At 41.5% G+C, this 20133-nt stretch overlaps 1 protein-coding gene across 6 annotated transcripts in view; it reads right to left on the bottom strand.

Annotated features, from left to right (window-relative positions):
* Positions 1-10835: 10835 nt before the first annotated feature.
* HDAC9 (histone deacetylase 9) overlaps positions 10836-20133 on the bottom strand; it is a 779881-nt gene continuing 770583 nt past the window's right edge. For all 6 annotated transcript variants that reach the window (XM_085630929.1, XM_085630918.1, XM_085630920.1 and 3 more), the window contains one exon: positions 10836-11656. In XM_085630929.1, coding sequence (XP_085487055.1) covers positions 11654-11656 — 3 coding nt within the window. In that variant the 3' untranslated portion in view covers positions 10836-11653. The remainder of the gene's footprint in view (positions 11657-20133) is intronic.

The following is a 20133-nucleotide window of genomic DNA, read 5'->3' as shown; positions in this document are numbered from 1 at the left end:
AATCCTGAGAGGCATTTTCCTCTTTCTACATAGAATGTATCACATGTAGAAAAATAAGGAAAAATATGGAAATTTCTCCTTGTTATGCCTAATCTGGGGCGGCATAGCATTTTGTTGCATTCCCAGGTCTACCGCTAATGGTATATCTGGGAATGCACCAAAATCCATTGGTGGATGCATGGGAACGTCTATGCTCCACCCATCTAACAACTCCCTGCCGCAGACTAAAGCAAGGCAACGATTTAGGCTGCCTTGCGTTACTCTATATTTATCAAGGCATGCAGGACCATGCAAGGTGGCCTTGCGCGGCTTGATAAATCTCACTTAGGTTTTGTGTCGCCTTTGCACCCCCTTGCTTGGCACAAGGACAACGCAAATCCTTGATAAATATGGGTATAAAACTTCCGCTGGAATGGGCAATTGCTTTATTACATCAGAAATTATTTATAAAGCTATATTCAGTATTAAAAAGTTTTTCATCTGCATTCGCATGATTTATATAAATTGTAAATTAAGATGGCCACGCTTCTTCTAATGCATTCATAAAAGGGACCATTCAGCCATCATCTATTCTTAAGAATATTCAGCAGTCCTGTCCTGGTACTATCCATTGTGCATCCTATGCAATGTATGTACGTATATGTGGGTGCTTTGATGGAGGCTGGATAATGCAAAGCCTGCCACCTCCTCCAAGATCCAAGATTCAGTGATATGCCTCCACCCACTCTGCAGCCTTGTAACTATGTGTCTGTGTAATGATGAAAACCAATATCCCTTCCACCAAACCTAAAGTTATCACTGCAGGACATCAACTGCACTGGCAGAAGTTCTGTGGCGCTAAATTCAAGCTACAGGCATATACGTAGGCAGATCCTTATTCTATCAGTTAGGATCTGGCATTTAAACCAACCTTTGGCATTTGTTACATGTGCCCTAATGTAATATATTTTAACTTGTTATGATTCTTGTTAATCTTCGCTCTAGTTGTAGTCAAATAGCAATATTTTCCATGAACTACAATTTCAAAATTCTGTATACGAAATCATAAACAAAATTAATATCTGTTTGCACTGGAAGCTCTCTTTACTTGTAGAAGGATGTGATATCAACCCTTCCAGTACGCTTTTGGCTTGGACACCTGCACCATTTTAGCTGGCACACAAGCACTGTTACATTTTGAGATCATCAGTCATGCCCATTTGGCAATCTTGAAGGAGAAGTCGAAAATGGAGAAGGCATGAAGAGTCTAAACATTTTGCTTTTCTAGAGCCTCGTTCAAATGATACAGCCTTCTTTAAAAGGCCTGTTATTTTACAGGGATGTTGTCTTTGCTTTAGAGCAGGGAGCAGTACACATTATGCTTCATGATTTGAGAAGGCTTGCTCTTTATTGACCACATTCTCTTTTTCACTAAGGGGCATATCATCAAGGGCTTTATCTCCCCTTTTCTGGCTTTAAAAGCCAGAAAAGCGGAGATAAAACCAACGCCTTATCAGCAAGAGGGTGCTAACATGCGTATTCGCATGTTAGCACCCTTTTACACTACGCCTACCTTTCTAACTCTAATGAGATGCAAAGTGGGCGTTCCTGACTTACACTACATGTCAGGAGAGCAATAACGCATCATTGCGTTATCAGCAAGTATGCCCTTGCATTTTAGCAGACGTTAGTTTTTGGAGAAAACTGCTGTTTTCTCCAAAAACTAACGTCTGCTAAAATCCTGACTAAGCCACCCCTAACATGGAGGGTGGATTATGCCGATACGACCACAGGGTCATATCAGCAAGGTTATCGCCCTTTTGCAGGGAACATCGCTGGGAAACCAGCGATGTTCCCTGCAAAACGGCGATAACATCGCTATCTCTGGAATTTTTATCGCCCTGGAGCAGCGCGTTGATGATAACGCGCTACCAGGGCGATAAAAAAACAGAGATAGCCAGCGATAAGAAAATGATGGCTAAGCACGGCCAGCGATAATTATCGCTGGCCGTTGCTGATATGGCCCTAAGTTTGTTTTAAAAGAAATCTATTAGGAACACATCCCCATTCAATGTCACATGATCAATCAAGCGATGCTCTCATTTCCATTTGGTGCTGCACTTATTCTACTTAGAGTAGATGTGGAATGGTTGTGCCAAGTTAACTTGCTAGAGTTGCTTAATTTGGCCTTCTGGACAGGTAGATTGTGGCCCAGTTATGGCAGATTCTGTTTAAATCCCCAGCTGATTGCACTATTCCATCTGGGCCCAGATAAAGGGAGTAGATTCATGTAAAGCACAATAGCGGATTATTTCTCCCGGAGTTCTTTGATATAGTTAAGGTATCTATTCTCCTACATTTCATAATAGAAATAGATATTCCACATTTACTGAACACCATGCTGTATAGAGTGCAGCCATTTTTTGTGCCAATTATAATCAAGCTGCTTGAGCCTTCTCACCTCTGACATACCCTGCTTCATTATCGTGATTGGCTCAGCAAAGTGAAAATTCTCAAACTTTCTGGGTCTCTGGAATCTCCTGTGTTGTACCCCTTTCAAATACCTTTTGGACTCTTATCGTGAGAAACCGATCCATTTGCTAACAGCACAATCTTTAGTTCCAAATTCTGTCATGTGTATCCTCCCTCAAATGCCTATGTGATGAAAATGTATAAGTGCTAAGGAAATTAGGCGGGGTTAGTATTAGATGCTCAACTGAGGCAAAGCCCTGTCTCTCCATGCTGCAACTTCACTATTCTTGCCTCTTTTGCATAATGAGCTTGATTTAGAATTCGAGTGGAATGTAGCTATAATTTTCTTCCACAATACCTCTTTCTATGTGTAGGTATCCTGACTGCACAGTGATCTGGGAGCTATGTTCCTCTTTTTGTCTTCCACAAAAATAACTCTCTCAGATATTCCATCTGCTGTAGTAGATTCATTAGTTTCCACTGTTCTCCTATGTCCAGCACTCACACCTGTGTTGCCTTTATCTGTGCATTTCATGGAATTCCTTTCACACTTGCAGGAAGAAACACAGTGCCAGAGGTCTCTGAACACTACACTCCTGTAATGCATTGTTCTGTTTCACCTTGCAGTGCACACATATGGAGCCAATAAGCTTCTCCAGAGTATCCTGAATAATACCTGGCAAAAGGGCAGAACTATCACTCTGGTCTTTGCCGATGACCGGATGAGTAAAGATGCATGCAATTCCCAATGAAAGAGCAATGGATATTCACTAAATTACAGTGCAACCTTTTCTTTTTTTTTTAAACTATTTTGTACATTTGAAACTATCTGCACACTTCATAGCTTAATCTATGCCACACGTTCCATTATTTCAGACCCCTCCACCATGGCCCAGGAGAGTCATTGTTTTACTGTGGCTCCAGCACCATCCTATATTAGTATTAAGCAAGCAGAATGTAGTGCTTAACATTCTTGGAAGCAAGAAATTAACTGAAGAGTTAAAATAAATGCAAATAATTCAATCAAAGGAAAGTGACCTTTCATGGACTTGAAGATGGGAAGAATGGCATACATCCTAGAAAAAAAGGTGTAGAGGTGGTTAAAGATGCATCTTGTCCAGTAAGCAAGGATTCCATTTCCTAGCTGAGTTTTATGCCATATTTGTATCAAAACAGACCACTATTTAAAAATAAAGCAAAATCACAGTGGATGGACAAGTTCCAAATGGCCTTCCAAAAGTTGAAGGATGACATCTGCCCTGCCCCATTTCTTCAGGCTTATGATCCAGATTGTGAAAGTTATATAAACACTGATACCAGTTGCAGAGGGATTGGCACAGTTTTGATTCAAATATGAACAACAGGTCATGAGGTCGTAATCACCGTTGTCTCTCAGGTCAGACGCATGTGGTAAAAATGAAATAGAATGGAAGGAGTGTGTATTTTCTGATTGTTACGTCAAGTTGTCTACTTTGTAGAAAATGGTTGGCATTATAAAGTCAATATGGAAAATCATCTGCAAACATTTTTAGAAGTTTTAAACTAACTTGCAATCGATAATTACATACTGTTTAGAAGTGGTAATGTATTTGCTCCTGAGAAATTGTAAGCTAAAATGTTGGAAGTTTGTTGGGTAGGATATCAACGTTCAGTTAAAACCTATAAACAGGATGAAAGTATTGTATTGGTGGCTATAATTAAATAAAGCCGTAGAAGGAATGGTGAGAGACTGTGATAAATGTAAAAATTCTGAAGAGTATCAGACCACTTTTACAGCCTTTAGCTTTGCCCAACATGTTGTGGGAAAGAATTGGAATTGATGATATGGGCCCGATAAGTAAGGGGGATGAGTACAAGTATTTAACTGTAATCCTATATCATTTCTCCAAATGGTCAGAAGTCAAGATGGATTATGCGGCATATTCAGAGTATTTTGTGAAGTTTTTTGAAGAAGTGTGTCTAAGCGAGCACCTTCTCATGGTTGTACTAGTGACAACAGTTTCCAATTTACTTCAGAATTATTTTAAAATTTCCTAAGAAGAAACAGAATTATGCGCAATGCTGCAATAGCAGTTTATCACCCTGCAGAAAATGATTGTGTGGCGCCTTTAATTAATGTACTTAAGGATCTTTTCCAATCGACCAACAACAACAAGTTAGCATAGAAAAACGAAATTAAGAAATGGTTGTGGGTATATCACATTATTCCTTGTGAAATCACAGATAACAGTCCTTTTGAACTAATAAAATTCAGGATTCCGCGATTTAAGGACAATTTAGGTTGGGTGTTCAGCTCTAGGCAAGTACAGTGGTTGAACCTGATATAATGAGAGGAAGAAAAAAGAAGTTACAAGATCCATACAAATTTTGGTATGACATGAAATGCAGCACCAAAGATGTCAATTTTATGAACCTGATTTGATAAGGTTCAAGAAAAATATCAAGATAAAAAAGGGAGATAATGTGTATACTGAATCTTTGTCTCTCAAAGAAGTCAAATGCAATTTATCCTTACTCTGTGATGGAAAGGTATGGCACTTGTCAAAGCTTTCCAAATGCAGGAATGAGCTACACTTAAAAAACACAATATAGGTACATTTAAAATGTTGGATGATTCTGTGAGTGAGGGGACATAAGAGTGTAGTGTATAGCAAGCATATAATGCCTCATATGTGAATTTTGGTAATGAAAACTGAACACGTAAATTTGATGGAAGAATTCATGAGCCCAAGAGATTTTATGATTTTGTTTGTCACGTACATTCAATTTGATAATGATATTAATAGTAAATGGTCACATATAATGCGACCTCATCTGGGACCACATTTGTATAACCTTCTATCCTACTCTTTATGTTATATTCTATTTAATTGCATTTGTTGTTAAGAAGGAGGAGGTGTTGTGTTATTCATACTATATTGTGCTCTTTTCTGGCTCCTTATCAGCCTTGAGTCATTCCTTTCTGGAATGGTGTGACCAGACTGAGGAAAAGAAAAGGAGACAGGTCGTTCTGTATGTGCCCATCAACTGAGGTTGAAATAAATATATTTTGGTAATCTAAATTTGTTTCCCATCTTCATAAAACAAATCGGATCTTCTTGTTCAATAAGGGCTGTCTACGAATCTAAAGAGGATTAACTCATTGTGATTCCTGGGACATCTGTTTTTGTAAGAGAGAGGAATTATTTGCTGCTTGTCCTTTTTAACAAAACACAAAAAAACACTGTATAGTTCTGAAAGGGATTGGGAGGGATTTGACACTCAGAAGCTGAGATTGCCTGATCCCTGAGGCTACTTTCAAACACATTACGAGTGCCCAGCTAGAAAGGAGATTATTATTGCAACTTTTAAAATACTATATCACGGGGATCGGAATTTAAAAGATGCGATAATTATCACCTACTACAAGTTGTGTCTTTCAAAATGAGGCATAACATGCAGAATCTATATTTAACAGACAGAAGTTCACGTTTTTCCTTTGCACAGGCCTTTTTCGCCATAATTCCAATCCCTGTGCAAGTACATGTTTGCACAGGGATCAGAATTTAGCCCTGCACTTGTAATCAGAGCCATTGAGTCCGAACTGCGATTATAAGGACACTTTTTCATAATCATGCTACAATAAAAGACTTACAGGAAAAATAAAAGTTTTTAGTGGAAAGCCTTTTAAAAAAAAAGTTTGCTCTAGAGATTATAGGAAGACTTCCAGAAATCGACAAGAGTTCCTTGTTACCTCGAAGAGTACAGAGAGAGATAGTAAGGACAAAGTACATATTTTTGTTGTTATTCAAAGATTAATATACATTTCATCGTCTTCACGTACTACAACATATACCTCAAACATTGGATGTCAACTGTAGAAAAAGTAGGCAGTGCAGTAAAAAATTCTTTAACAGACAAATGTTTTCTTCTGCAATCCCCTCACTTGCCTTTTGAAAACTTGAATTTCTAGGGCATTGAACTTTAATGTGCCCTTCCTTGATATCCCCTGAACAATGAACTTTCTTGTATGCTACAAATACCAGATTTTCCCTATGTCAATATGCTCATTGTGAGTAAAGTAAGGCACACTTGCTCTACTACAGTCAAATCACATACTATAGTAATATCAAGATCAAACCACTCATGTTTTTGATTACATATTGGACTCAACGGACAAGATTTTCTTTAGAAAGATGGCACCAGAAGTGTTTGAATAATTTCTTCTCTTAATTAGAAAGAGCCGTCAGAAGTGAATATTGTGATACCTTCCAAGTCTGACCCAAAATAGTTTGATAAGTCAGCTGGTCATGCTGAGAATTACGAGATCACGGGTGCAAAGGGGAGCTCATAAAGCACAACAAACATGGTTGGTTAAGCAACACTTGTCGAATGTAACAACATATAACAAGATAGTTCTGGAAGCGAATTGTCAATATATGGTGAACATCATTAAGAAGACGGTTTCAAACTCTGTAGAGAGCTGGTGGAGGTGCCATAGATGTGAATTCAATGACAGCTTTCACACCTGCAATCTGGCAAGAGACATGGGATACCCACATTATGGCTCTGTATGGAGATTACCAACCAACCAGTATGTGTGGATTGCTAATTTAGATATAAGCAAGAGACAGACTGAAGATCTGTGTTTTGGATGAAAAAGATACTAGGACTCTTAGCTTTTCCGATGGTAACTGGCCAAGCTCAGAGAAAAGAGTGACTGGTGATACCTGATAATAACCTCAATCTGAATCTACTCCATACTTATCCCTAGCCAAAAAAAGGGGAATATCCATAGTCACTTCCCAAATCTACCACTTATTGTCTGTGCATTTTTTGGTCTGGCTTGACAGCTCAGCTGCCACCAGACAATTATGTGAGCAACACTAGAGAGGGGCTTTGGGTCCATTCACATGTTGGGAGCCAGGAGTACTTGTTTTGACTGAGAAGACGTTGCGTGCTTCCACCAAAAAAAGTGTCTACCTCCACACAGCTGTTATCATTTTGTTTATTTATCCAGCTGCCTGATCTTGAACTTTCAGGGGCAATACATGAAATTGAAATGATAGTAAAGTGTATTATATAACTACTGCCTTGTCTGCTGCCCTGCTTGCTGAAAAGGAATATTGGGCTTGCACCCTTTATCCCGGGCTGAAGTGACTCCAAGGGTCAGTCATCTGACCTCCTGTTCTGAGCTACAGCAATATAACAAGCTCCAGAGGCTCACTGCAACTGCCCAGCTGACCTCGTGCCTGGACCTGCATCTGCACTTACATGAGCTCTGATGGCCTCTGCTGGAGTGAGTTCCTGACCTGCAAGTAGTGCCCCTCAGGTTATGGTCCCTTGGTGTGGCTCAGTTGGACTCCCCTAACGTGTTTGGGCTCTTCACAGATGAGAATGGGACCCTTCGCTCCAAGACGTTCCACCCGCGCCAACCACCTATGCTAAGTGCCGGAGAACCAACTCTTGCTGCAGCATTGACTGCTCGCGGGAACTACCAACCCAAAGCACCAGCAATGACCGTCCGTAACAGCATCAGCAACTTCGCTCTACAGCAACAACCATCTGCAAAGCCCAGCCTGCTCTTCGCGCCACTTCTATGGCTACCGGCGACTATCTCCCTGCTCCTGCGGCCCCTTCTACCGCAATGGAACTTGTTGTGGTGGACTTGAAGGCAACTCTTTCAACAGAGCTAATCTGGTCCCTGTATCCAGTCCACGCTCTATCGTGGTCAGCCCTAACTTGTGACTTTAAACCAGTCATGCACAACTATATAGCTACAGTTGGCACTTTGTGCTTTTTGGTGCTATCTTAACTTAAATCTTTAAAATTGCATATCTCTGGTTCTACTAAGTGGATTGTTGTCGTATTGGTGTCACATTATTACATTTTACTTTATTTTGCTAAATTGGTGTGGGATGTTTCTTGTATTGTGTTTTCAATTTATTACTGTTTGAAGTGTTGCAAAAACACTTGACACATTGCATCTAAGTTAAGCCTTACTGCTCTGTGGCAAGCTACCAGAGGGTTGAGCACAGGTTAATTTGGAGTTTGCTTGTGACTTTACCCAGAGAAGGATCGTGGTTGTTGCTTGATTGGGGCTTCAACCTCCTCGACCAGTAACCCAATTTCTTATAGCAACCCTCCCGCTACACACTCATATTTTTTTTTATCTCAACTGGTATGCTAGGGAAAAAAAAAGAACTGAAATGGTACTGAAGAAACAGTAGAATAACTCTCTTACCATATCGATATTAGCTGAAAAGTAACTATCAAAAGTAACTATCCACAAATGAAGTCTTCCTCACTGTGGAAGTTATCTGCTTACAAATAATCCCACAGGTTAGAAGAAATGTCCCTAAACTGGGTCTATATCCACCTACCAAAGTCTGATTCGGGTGGTCTACACAGAACAAAATCTTAACTGCATTTGACATAAAATAGAAGACAGTTTCTTAAAGACAGCCCTGAACCACATTCTGTGGATTTCAGTGTAAAGCCACCACTGAATGGATGTAAGTGAACATAATACAGATGCCATCTAATGGGTTAAATTGACTTGGACCATTTGGGACATTGGGGGACTCTCTCAGAAAGCAAGGTTGTACTTTAACCTAGATTTGTACAAATTAGTAATTTAGATTTTATAGCAATAAGCCCTCCTTTATTCCACTGTCAGTGTCATTAGGCCTCATAGAAACAGCTAGTTCCACCATGTGTGATGAGACTGTTTAAATAAGCTTTTACAAATGGTGAAATACTTCTCTACATACTTTGGGCATAATTCACAGATTTGTAGAAATACTTTGAATGTAATTCACAGATGTATTCGAGTGCATAAGTTTGGCAAACTCAAATATCTTTTATTTCAAGTGCAAAGCCACTTTTGTAATTCACAGAAATTGGTCCTACCCTTGTAAAAGGAGTCACTCATTTGAAGATTTTTGTGTGGGTGAATGTGCTACTGGGACAGAAAGCATTAATTTCAGGGATGGAATGTCCTGTGATCATGTGCACACCCACAAACGTACACAATTATGGATATTCACAAACTCCTTCATGACCACTTTCCTATCCTAGGAACAATTGAAAATCTACTCCTGAGAAGGGCAGGAGGAGATCCTTTTCCAGGGTGGGAATGGAACCCTCAAAAATTGGTGAGGTTGTAGGTGAAGGGAATATTTTACTTTTTGGGGAAAAAAAACTTTTTCATATGATCAATTCAGACTTGCCAACCTACAAAACAATGTTACTGTGTGAGGAGGGGGTGGGGCTTTGGAGGGGGCAGGCCTCATGCTTAGACTACTGAAGAGGCACTCAGCCCTCCACAAATCCCCCTCATCATCCCTCCCCACGCAAAAAAACAGTCGCTGAGGCTGTCGCCGACGTCCTGGGGATTTGTCACACCCCATAATGGGTATCGGCTGCTTAAAGCCTCCAAAAAAGGGCTGGAAAGATATTCTGTGCAATGCTTCCAGTTGTCTTTCTTACCACAGTGTAATTTTGTCTCCTAACCAGTTGACCGTGGGAAGGTAGTTAAAATCGACACACGATGGCACCAGGTGAGTTGGCAGGTCTGCCAAATAAACATATTTTATATCTGCACATGAGAGAGTGTTTTCAGAAGTGCATCTGGAATCTTCAAACTATCGCAGGTGTCTAGGTGTAACCTATAAAATCATTGTGAATTCCAAAAATGAGTACATCTACTTGGGCATAAACCTCTAAAACACTGGAAGGAAAATACTGGTTGGTGTCCAAATCAGAAGGTCTGAATAATGCAATAATTTTGCACAGGGTATCACCACAGGTGAAATTGTCCCTGGTATTTCCTGTGACCCATTGGCAAGGTCAAACCTGGAGGTACATATTGCTAACAAAAGAGCTTGAATTTAGGAATTCCACAGGCAAATCGATAAGCTAACCCAATTTCCAAGTTAATTCCCCATTCCATAGTTGAAATCTTAAAATAGTGTGCACATTTCACATCACAGAATTATCTTCCCTGCAGGATCAGTGATTCTATGTGTGAAGTGATAGCATCTGAAACTCTCATCACCTTGAATGATGACCTTAGCGTAGATTTATTCACTTTTTGCAGAATAAAGAGCTATGTTTGTAGGTAGTCTATCGTGAATGGATCCCCTATAACATGCTTCTTTCAGTCAGGTGTCCAAGGCATGCACAAAGAAAATGGAAACAACTTGAATCATCAGAAGAAATAAAACACACAATTTTGTAATATATCGTTAGAACTAAAAAAAAACCATACCCACACTTTGCACTTTTGGATGTAAATAAACTACTCAAACAAACAAGCAAGTCTAAAGAATTGCAATGGTGTCCTATGATTGTGGAAAACATGTATGCTTACTGGCGTGACATAAATTATCAAGCGAATAAAGTAAAGTTAAAGCGGAAAATTTATTTAGAGACACAGTGGTGAGAAATGTTAATTAATAGTCCATTAAAACATACATAACAGTATCCCTCAAATCTCATCACACAATTAACTCTGTTACAGACTTCATTCACGCCTCCTTTGTCAGCCATCACTGGAGGGTCATTGTCATATAATAGTAGATATTTTGTGGCCTAAAATGTTGGCATTAGCTCATAAGAAATTTAAACAACCACACTCATTCATGTCACCTAAGAAGAAGTTGAGGGAAGGACAGTATATTAAAAGACACAGAGACATTGCTCTCCACAATCATTTCAGCTTCAGCGTTGCCATCGGCTGGCGACAGGTTCTATTTATAAATTGTCACATAAGAGTTCAGCTCCATTTGGTGGTAGATACTCAGTGGTAGTCGATGTTGGGTTCCACTAGCCAGAATTACACCGGTGCCATTGTATATATATTGTGGTCTGTTCTCTTTTCAAAAACCTACCAAGTATTTCTGTCTTCTATCTGTAAGTCTGTGGTTGAAGGCAAAATAAAGGATGCAGAATCATGTCTGTTTTGACAGTGCACAGTTTCCTGCCAGGAACATTAAGGAGACAGGCACCTGCTTAAAACAAGTGAACCATCTGGTAAGTGGTGAGATTTGTTCCTTCACCGATTCAATGATGATATTGTGTAAAATGTTGCGGCTTCAGTGGTAATAATCTACGACACACAGTAAACGTTTGCTGCAGAGTTTGCTGGGATTGTCCATTCAGAGTTCACATTCTGTGGAGGTTGTAGATTTCTGGTCCCGCACTAATGTGGATAGCCATGTCACTGAAAAAGAAAATTGATGAAATATCCATGGAAGTTGTGCCCTCAACAAATAATTTGTATCATTTTTGAACTGTGAATAGTACATTTATGTGCTGAGTACAAATAATTTCAGGGGAACTTTACAATCAGAACATGCAAGTTGGGAATTCAAACAAGGGTTAACATATTTAACACAAAGATAAAATATTTCATAGTTTACGTAATACGTTAGTTGAGCCATATTCGCATTCTGATGATGTACTCTCTTGGTCATGAGAGCATATAAATATATTAGTTTATTGGCCATTATCATGCTTGGATCATACAGTATCTGCGGGAATGCAAATACGGGAGATGTTGGATCTGGCCCTTTTTGCAGGGCTATTCCCAAATATTTTGCCTTCTTTCTGTATTTCTTCTCACCGGTTTTTGTTGGTTTTATGACTCTGGGCACTTTACCACTGCTGATCAGTGCTAAAGTGCATGTGCTCTCTCTTCCAAACTTGGTAAGATTGGTCTACACCTGTTGCTCTGCCAAGCTACCAAGTAGGTGAGCAGGGGTTATCTTGTGTGTGTGTGTAACTTCCTTACCCTGACTAGAGTGGTGGGTTCTGCCTGGCTTAGGTGCATACCCAAGCCAACCAGAAACCCCATTCCTATTAGGAGGTACCACAATGTAACAGTTCCAAAAGAAGTTCAAACCTCTACTGAGAACAAGGGCATAACTAGCCAGCAACATTTCCCTTGTAGCAAGTGAAAAACAGAATATCTAATCTAGGGAACTTGAAGGACTGTGCATAGATGGGTATTTGGGAAGAACAAGAACTTGCAAGATTATATGTGACAGCCTTACAAAAAGATTAAACAAAAGCACAGCAACACTCTTACAAATTTGAACTTGGAATTTAAAGCAAAAAAAAAAAAATGCATTCCCACTCTCTGAGATTCTACCCAAACCCAGATGTGGTAGAAATAATAATCCTTCATTACTATCCAGGGGTTCATGGTTGGCATGTTTAAACTCTTCATCAAAAGGGAAATTGGCATTGATTTGGCTGTGGACACATTTTGCTCTAACAAAATGGTGCTAAATGCAACAGAACAGGAATAGCAGAAGCCAGCAGCAGCTTACACTCTGTTCCTGTGCTCTTAGGAAGTCAGGTTTGCCTGAAATTATGCAAAATTACGCAAACTGGCATAATCATGGAATTTTTGTTAATTCCCAATCACAAGAGTAATGCAAAATCACCAGAATAACTCTTCTGTAATTAAAATTGTGCCCAGTGCCAGTTTACACGACTATTATTAGATTTAGAAAATTACAGTGCTATTTTCAAATATACAGTTGGTGGTCATTCACCTATTCCTAAATGAATATTATAACATTGTATGGGTGACAAACCATGCCAACAGCATAGTACATTGTAAAACCTTTACAATTTTGAATGCACTAGATTAATTTGTAGACCAGCATTCCAAGCCACCAAAACTTGATGCTTTAAGCACAATCAACACTGCATGTCTACACCATGTGCCTGACTACATTACTTGGTGCTGCTGTTGTGTGGACTTTCATAGCTGGCAAGTGTCCACATAGCAAATGCCTCACTTCAAGTCAGTCCTGACCATTTTACAGACATCACATTGTGTTCTGGGACTTGAAACACTGTTCGCCTTGTTCGTATGGGCTCAATAATCCCAGCAGTAAAGTGCAGTTAAAAAGCTAGGAGTGTCTGAAGGTATCACACATAACAATGGAGCACCTTGCAGCTGTGAATTTTGTTATTATGTGGAAAGACTTGGGCCAGGTTACATCAATATCCCATTTGCATGGTGACAGCAATCTTTTTGTAGTTACCCGTGACTACACCTTGCGTTAAATGTTTAAAGCCTGGGTTGGTTTGCAGTAAACCTGCTTTCAATATTGACTTGTTAGAAAAGGGAGCTGGGGTATCAAAGGGTTTTACTCATTCCATGTCTGTGGGTAAATGTAATGGTACATATTGGCCAAGACTCTTATGACCAGTCATTTCACCAATTAGTGAAAGAATTAAACACTACCAACAGCTCAAATAGGAGTTTAATGTTTCAGATTCTCTACATGTACAAAATAATTAGATCAGGTCTAAAACATGCTTCTAAACCCGACAACGTTAACCTAAGCAAACAAAACTGGAGTAAACAAAGGAAGATGAAACAATATTTTAGTGACATCTCTAAAAAACGAATCTCAAGAATAAGAATCCTAGACCAGTCTTTCTTGCTTCTACCTTGTATAACAAAGTGACATTGACTTGGCCCCATAACGAAGAAATAAAAATGATGTGTCCTCGCTTTTCTTTCTTTGAATGGCATTTTAGTTTGTGACTCATCAGTGTTCATATGAATACACTAATGAGGGCTGTTTCCCTTTCAGTGGGATTTTATCAATTATTATGGGTTTAAACCTAAAACTGGATAGCCTACCTATTTCCCACTCTGCTAGCCATACAGACATTATAGGTCTGATTGGTAACCAATTCCATCCTAGTCCCAGTGGCATTCAATAATCAATTTTTGGACATGTGACTGACTGCACCACAATCCTAAAGGCCTTACAGAAGCAATGGGATGTAACATGACCAAATATATAGCTCTAGCATGCTGGCTTCTGAGGAGCTCCAATAGGCTAGGTGACCAGTGCAGATGTATCGTAACAAGAATTGCACACATGCCAGCAGGATAAGTAAATGGTGCCATCTTCATCCTTCTGAACTTCAGGGGGCACTGCGCAACATGTGCCTCCTATAACTCAGCCCTTTCACCTCACACAAGCTATGGGCTGGAATGTTACTGATTGCTTCATCCCTGCCAACCTTCATAACAAAATGGCAACAAATGAGCCATCTGCTCCCTCAGCCTAGCCTTTCATCGACATGAGATAGTCATTTGATCAGCTCTGACCTGGACTTAACAAATTGTCAGAGACACCAGCTAGACATGCACACACTGCCACTTCCATAGAGGCATCTCATAAGTGGCATGCCACTTACTCTACTGCTAATTGTCACTCCAGTCATAGATATGCCTAGCACAAGACATTATTAGACGGGAATGCAGCAACAATCGGACTCTGAGAAAACCAGCCTTTTGGAAAGAACCCCCAAATTGGATGCAGCTTCCATTGCTTTCTCATTCCACACATATATGCTGCCCACTAGTTATAGTGGGCACCTTGCACCAGCCCAAACAATCCCTTATTGATGATAGGTTAAAGACAACCTTTATTGAAAACTATCCTAGTGGTAGCTATGGAGACCAGCCTTCAGGCTAAGTCTTGAAGGTATGTAAAGCAGCTTGTTTTACCAGTCTATAATCTCTTGAATGGCTAAATGAAAGTCAACCACAGCAGGTATATATATAAAATATATGAATTTATTTCTAAACACACCCTACTAATCTCTTTATGAGACTAGAGGTCCAAACACATAAGTTACACTTCAAATATTACAGTAAAATAGCACAAATACACGTTAGGCCCTAGGGGCGAGCCAAACCATATACTAAAATAGTGGTATAAGAACCACGACTTAACTAGACACAGGGCCTAGAGCCTATAGAATCGTTGGGACCCAAAGGAACCACACGAGGTAGTGACACAGGGGACCCACGGGGGCCATGTGCAGTGTGAGAACACAGCCCGAGCTCCCGTTAGCTTCTATGGGGAAAGCCGTGGTTAGATTTTTAAAGATTAGGGACACTTAGAGATGAGCCAGGACCAAACCCTTTTGGACTTAGGAAGTTCTAGGGTCAACACCCACGGAAGCACTGGAGTACTCGAGTTACCTCACCCAGGGAAGCCAGGTGCATAGGTGTCAAATGGTGTCTGGTCGCATCATCGTTTTCAATAGGAGCAGTCAAAGAAGTGCTGCTGCCGGGAAGATGCAAAGTGTCCATAGAGATCTAAGCCTGGATCGAAGATGAGAAGAACCTGAAAGCAGAGGGGACAGAGTCTGGGTCACTAGCCAGTGACCAGGGGCACAATAGGCGAATGCCCACCGATGTCGGGTGATTTCAGGTGAAGGAGGTGAAGCTTGACTCTTCAGCCACAAGGACCAGGAGGCGTCGAGGACAACCCGGAGCTGGATTCGAGCTGCCCCACGAAGGATGTCGAGTGCTGCAGCGTCGGTGTCGAGATTGGACACAACAAGCCTTGGCAACAGCAACACACACCGGAAGGAGAAAGATGCTTCGGTGCAGACCAGCAAGGTCTGAGGGACTCACCACTTGGTGGGGAGTCAGGGCACATCTGGAGCAACCAGGGAAGCCCAAGGAAAATCAAAGTTGCCTTCACAGGGACCCACCAGTTGACAGACAAGGGATTGCGAAGGAGCCTCGAGCTGAAATGCAAGAAGCGGGCTCACGGAACACTCGTGGAGTGTAGTCCCACAATCTTTGGTGCAGATGGTGCTCGGGGCTTGGGATACACGTAACCCAAAGCACAACTTCAGGAGAGGTCGAGAAGTCAATGCACTTGCAAATGTGCATGGGGACCAGGAGTTCCGATTCCACGTTACTCACGAGGGCTGCGGGTCTCAGCCTTGCTGGGGACACGGGTCGGCCTCTGAGAAGTCTGGAAATCCTCTTTGTGGGCTGCAGATACTTCGGAGTCTGGCGGGAGCTTCGGAGATGCAGACTGGCAATTGCTTTATTGGTGCCTGCCAAGCAGGGGAGTCACTCAGTTGCAGAGTTTCGTCCAGGGATATCTAAAGTCCTGTTGCCAGGGGTTCCTTACTTATACCTAAGAAAGGGGTTGGACTAACTCAGGGGACCCACCTATGGGAGGGTTTGGAAAGAGGGGTGGCTACACCCATTTCCTTTGTCCAGTTTTGTGCCAGAGCAGGGGCTAGAAGCCCCTGAACCGGTTTGAGCTGGACTATGCACAGGGACACCAAATGTGCCCCCAGTGCAGGACTTCAAAGCACTCTCAGAGTGCTCCCACCCAGCCCCAATACACACCAGCCTGTCTGGGAGGTGGTTACACCTCCTTGTGACAGAAAACCTATTGTCCAGGCCTCCCGTGCCGGAGTTTTGGTCAGCAGCAGGAGGCCAGACCCGTGTCTGTGGTTGCAGCATCCATTTTGTGATGCCAGGGCTCAGTGAAGTTGGTACCGGGTACACCGGTGCTGTCATGTCTCTCCCTCTAGAAGGGTGGGATCATACTTCCACACCAGTTACTGGTGTGGGGGTATGATTCCAAGGTGTTTGACACCAAACATGACATGTTTCTGTGCAGCCAGTCCAAAGTTAGCATTTACCTTTGGGTTATAATGCATTTAAGATTATATGGTCAGGCTGCACCACTGACAACCCCGGAGGATAGATTCAGAAGGCTGCAGAGGAGCTTAGCTCATGCCTGGGCACCCTCTCACATATAACCAAGCACCCTGCCTTCAGGATTGATTAGGCCTGCCATAGGGGTGACCGATGGGTTTATATGTGCATTAATAGGTGAGATATAGTGAACCTATATCACAGTAAGGGGTGCATGCACCACCTTACCCAGGCTGAAGTAGCAGACCTGTGGTGTCATTTTGGAGGTCTTTCCAGGGGTGGCATAATACATGCTTCAGCCCCTGGTAGGCCTCTGGGGTAACTATGCCCTGGGTACATAGTATACTATATACTAGGGACTCACAAGTGTACCCCAGAATCCAATCTGGAGTGTACCTAAAGTACATGGAATCAATTTAGAGAGGAAGCAGCTAGGCTGGGGTCCTAAATAGCAGGGCCCCAGCCAGACCAAAGTCGAAAACAGTGTTACAGCAGCAAAAAAAGTGGGGGGAACCATAAGAGGCAGATCCTACTCTCCTACAGTCAAGATATCAACAAGGGTGCAAATTGTATTTGAAAACAGAGATAATTCTTCAGACACTAATGTTTATTTCAGAGTCTAGCATCTATGAATTTGTATAGTGGCCCTTGTGAATGCTTGGTATCGGAGATGAAAGGGGGAAACAATTCTTCATAATATAAGCTAAACGAAGCCTGACTTGCTGGTATTTACGCCAATAATTCACAGGGATAAAGAAAATCATGGGTAAGACATTTTGCAGTATATTTGCACTACATCTTATATGTGATGTTTGTAAAAGTCTCATTCACAGGCTGACAAAGTTGATCTTTTGGTCATGAAAGATTGGAGATCTATAATTTAAATATATGGCATAAGGTATAACTTTGTAAAATCTTTTTTTCGCTATATTTGCATTATAGTACACTTGAGTAACAAGATAATGAAGACTGAACTTATCCAAACCAAAAATAGTTCCTAATCCACAGTCAGTCCACTTTCAGCCGCCGTCATGTCGGTTCCTGTCAATGTTGTAAAAGTTTGATGAATGGGTTGCGCAAACAGAACAGCCCTCCATCAAAACTTAACGGTGTTATGCGTTAGCCACTGATGGCCCATGCTACATCAGGCCATTGGAGTAGTAAGCTTGCTACGGAGCCGGAGTAGACTCTATTGTCGATAGGCTTAAGGCATACCTGTGTCTAAATAGGGAGGACGGAACATGAGTTTGGTGGAAATGCTACTCTGTCATCATACTGACGAAGTACCCAGTCACCTGGACCTGTTTCTAACAACCATGTTCATCATTTAATATTTACAAGGTAGCCTTAAGCGCCACCTTGCAAATATGGGGAATGCTGCTATGCCACTATCATGAAAAGTGACACTCTTGTTGCATTAAGGGCTTGTAAATATGCCCCAGTGTTTCTTCTGTTATGAGGTTCAGTGGGATTACTGAGAAATTGCATAGCATAATGGCTTTATGTTTCTATGATAGCCTGTTTATTTTCCTGCATTTACTGCCTAGGAGGCCAATAACATTTTGTATGGCTGTATTGTATACTAAACAAGTGGTCTCACAACCTGTATTTTACAGGGATGCGATGTTATTTCATGGATATGACATATTGTGTGAAATACAAATTTTATCCAATGGAAGGCCCAATCTTAGTTTGATTCCCTTGCCCCAGCAAATCAGTCTCTAAGCAGGACAGTGTATTTTTTCTACAATAACAGCTCTAAACCAATCCGGAGAGCTTGACCATTGCCCTTTATTTACTTTGAACCATCTTCATGAAAGTAAGCAAAGCATTATCACTGCAATCAGGGAACATTATTAGATGGCTTGACTCATAATCACCTAGGGTAGAATCTCTACAGGGATTACTGAGTTACATAACATGGGTACACAAAACCTCAAGCAGCCCAAGCTGGCCTTTAAAAACAGATGCTTTACCTAGGCCCACTGGGCACAGTACCCCCAGGGAGGGAACCTGATCCCAAGCCATATCAGACTTCAGTGGAGACTCCTACGCTAAAGCAGAGGAGCGTCGCCCCACTGCTCATTGAGCAGTGGAAAATAAAAATAAAATGATAATAACAAGATCACTTTATTTTCCTTTGCGATTTTGGGTGGGGTAGGGCTGGCTCGCTGCAGAGGGAGGAGGAGTGGTTTGTACTCCCTCCCTACACGCGCTAGGCCGGTCAAACAGTCATGCGTAGTTGGCATGTTATCCATTGGCATGTTATCCATTGGGCTGTGTTGCACAGCCCCGTGGAGAACATGCCCAGCCTCATGGCCACTCAGACCAATCATGAGGCTGCTCCTGCAGCATCGTGATCGGCTGGCAGAGTCCTGAAGTCTGGGTGCTTCTGGTGCAGGCAGCAGCCGGGAAGAAGACAAGACGATGGAGGAGAAGTTTGCAGGGGAGGCGACGGAAAAGCAGGTACGTTTTTTATTTATTTCTTTACACACCTTACTGGCCACAATTTGTTCAGACTCAGAACTATCACAACAGACATAGTAATGGAGGCATCATTCTCCCCATACGCTTGAAGAGTAGAGATTGCAATTCGAAAAGGTGTCCGCTTGAGGTCTAACCACTCAGGACAGGGAGGGAAGGTATATCATTCTTAAAGTCAACTTAATGGGGAAGATATTGTTATGGTGTGCACTTATCGACCTAACATTGATAGTCCAGATTTTTTCCACCATATATGGACAAATGGTGTGTAGCTCAGTCACAAGCAATTATCGGAGAGGAGGTGACATCAACGTATTTATAGATCTACATTTAGATAAGGCAGATACAATATGCCACCCTCACCCCATGGTAGTCTCATAGCTGTAAGCAATTATGACTCATTATGTTATTGTCGATATTTCCATTATAAGAGTAGTGGGTGACTAGAAGGCACATGGATCACTACTGCACACAACTCCTGGTCCAGGATTGACTACTTGTTTGTCACTTGAGATATAGGTGTTCGACATGCCCCTGTCTTGCTAAAGATATCTATATCAGGATCTCAGCAAAATACTTTCAGCTGACATCAATTTATTCCTCTGCAGAATAGAACTTGGCTGGCTTGGGGATGGCTATCGCCAGTTCCAAGACTTGCCACCCTCCACAGAAGAGATAATTCAGAGTATATCCTCACTGCC

The sequence above is a fragment of the Triturus cristatus genome, chromosome 10, assembly GCF_964204655.1.
Source record: "Triturus cristatus chromosome 10, aTriCri1.1, whole genome shotgun sequence".
Classification (NCBI taxonomy): domain Eukaryota; kingdom Metazoa; phylum Chordata; class Amphibia; order Caudata; family Salamandridae; genus Triturus; species Triturus cristatus.
This window is presented reverse-complemented; position numbering and strand designations above follow the sequence as displayed.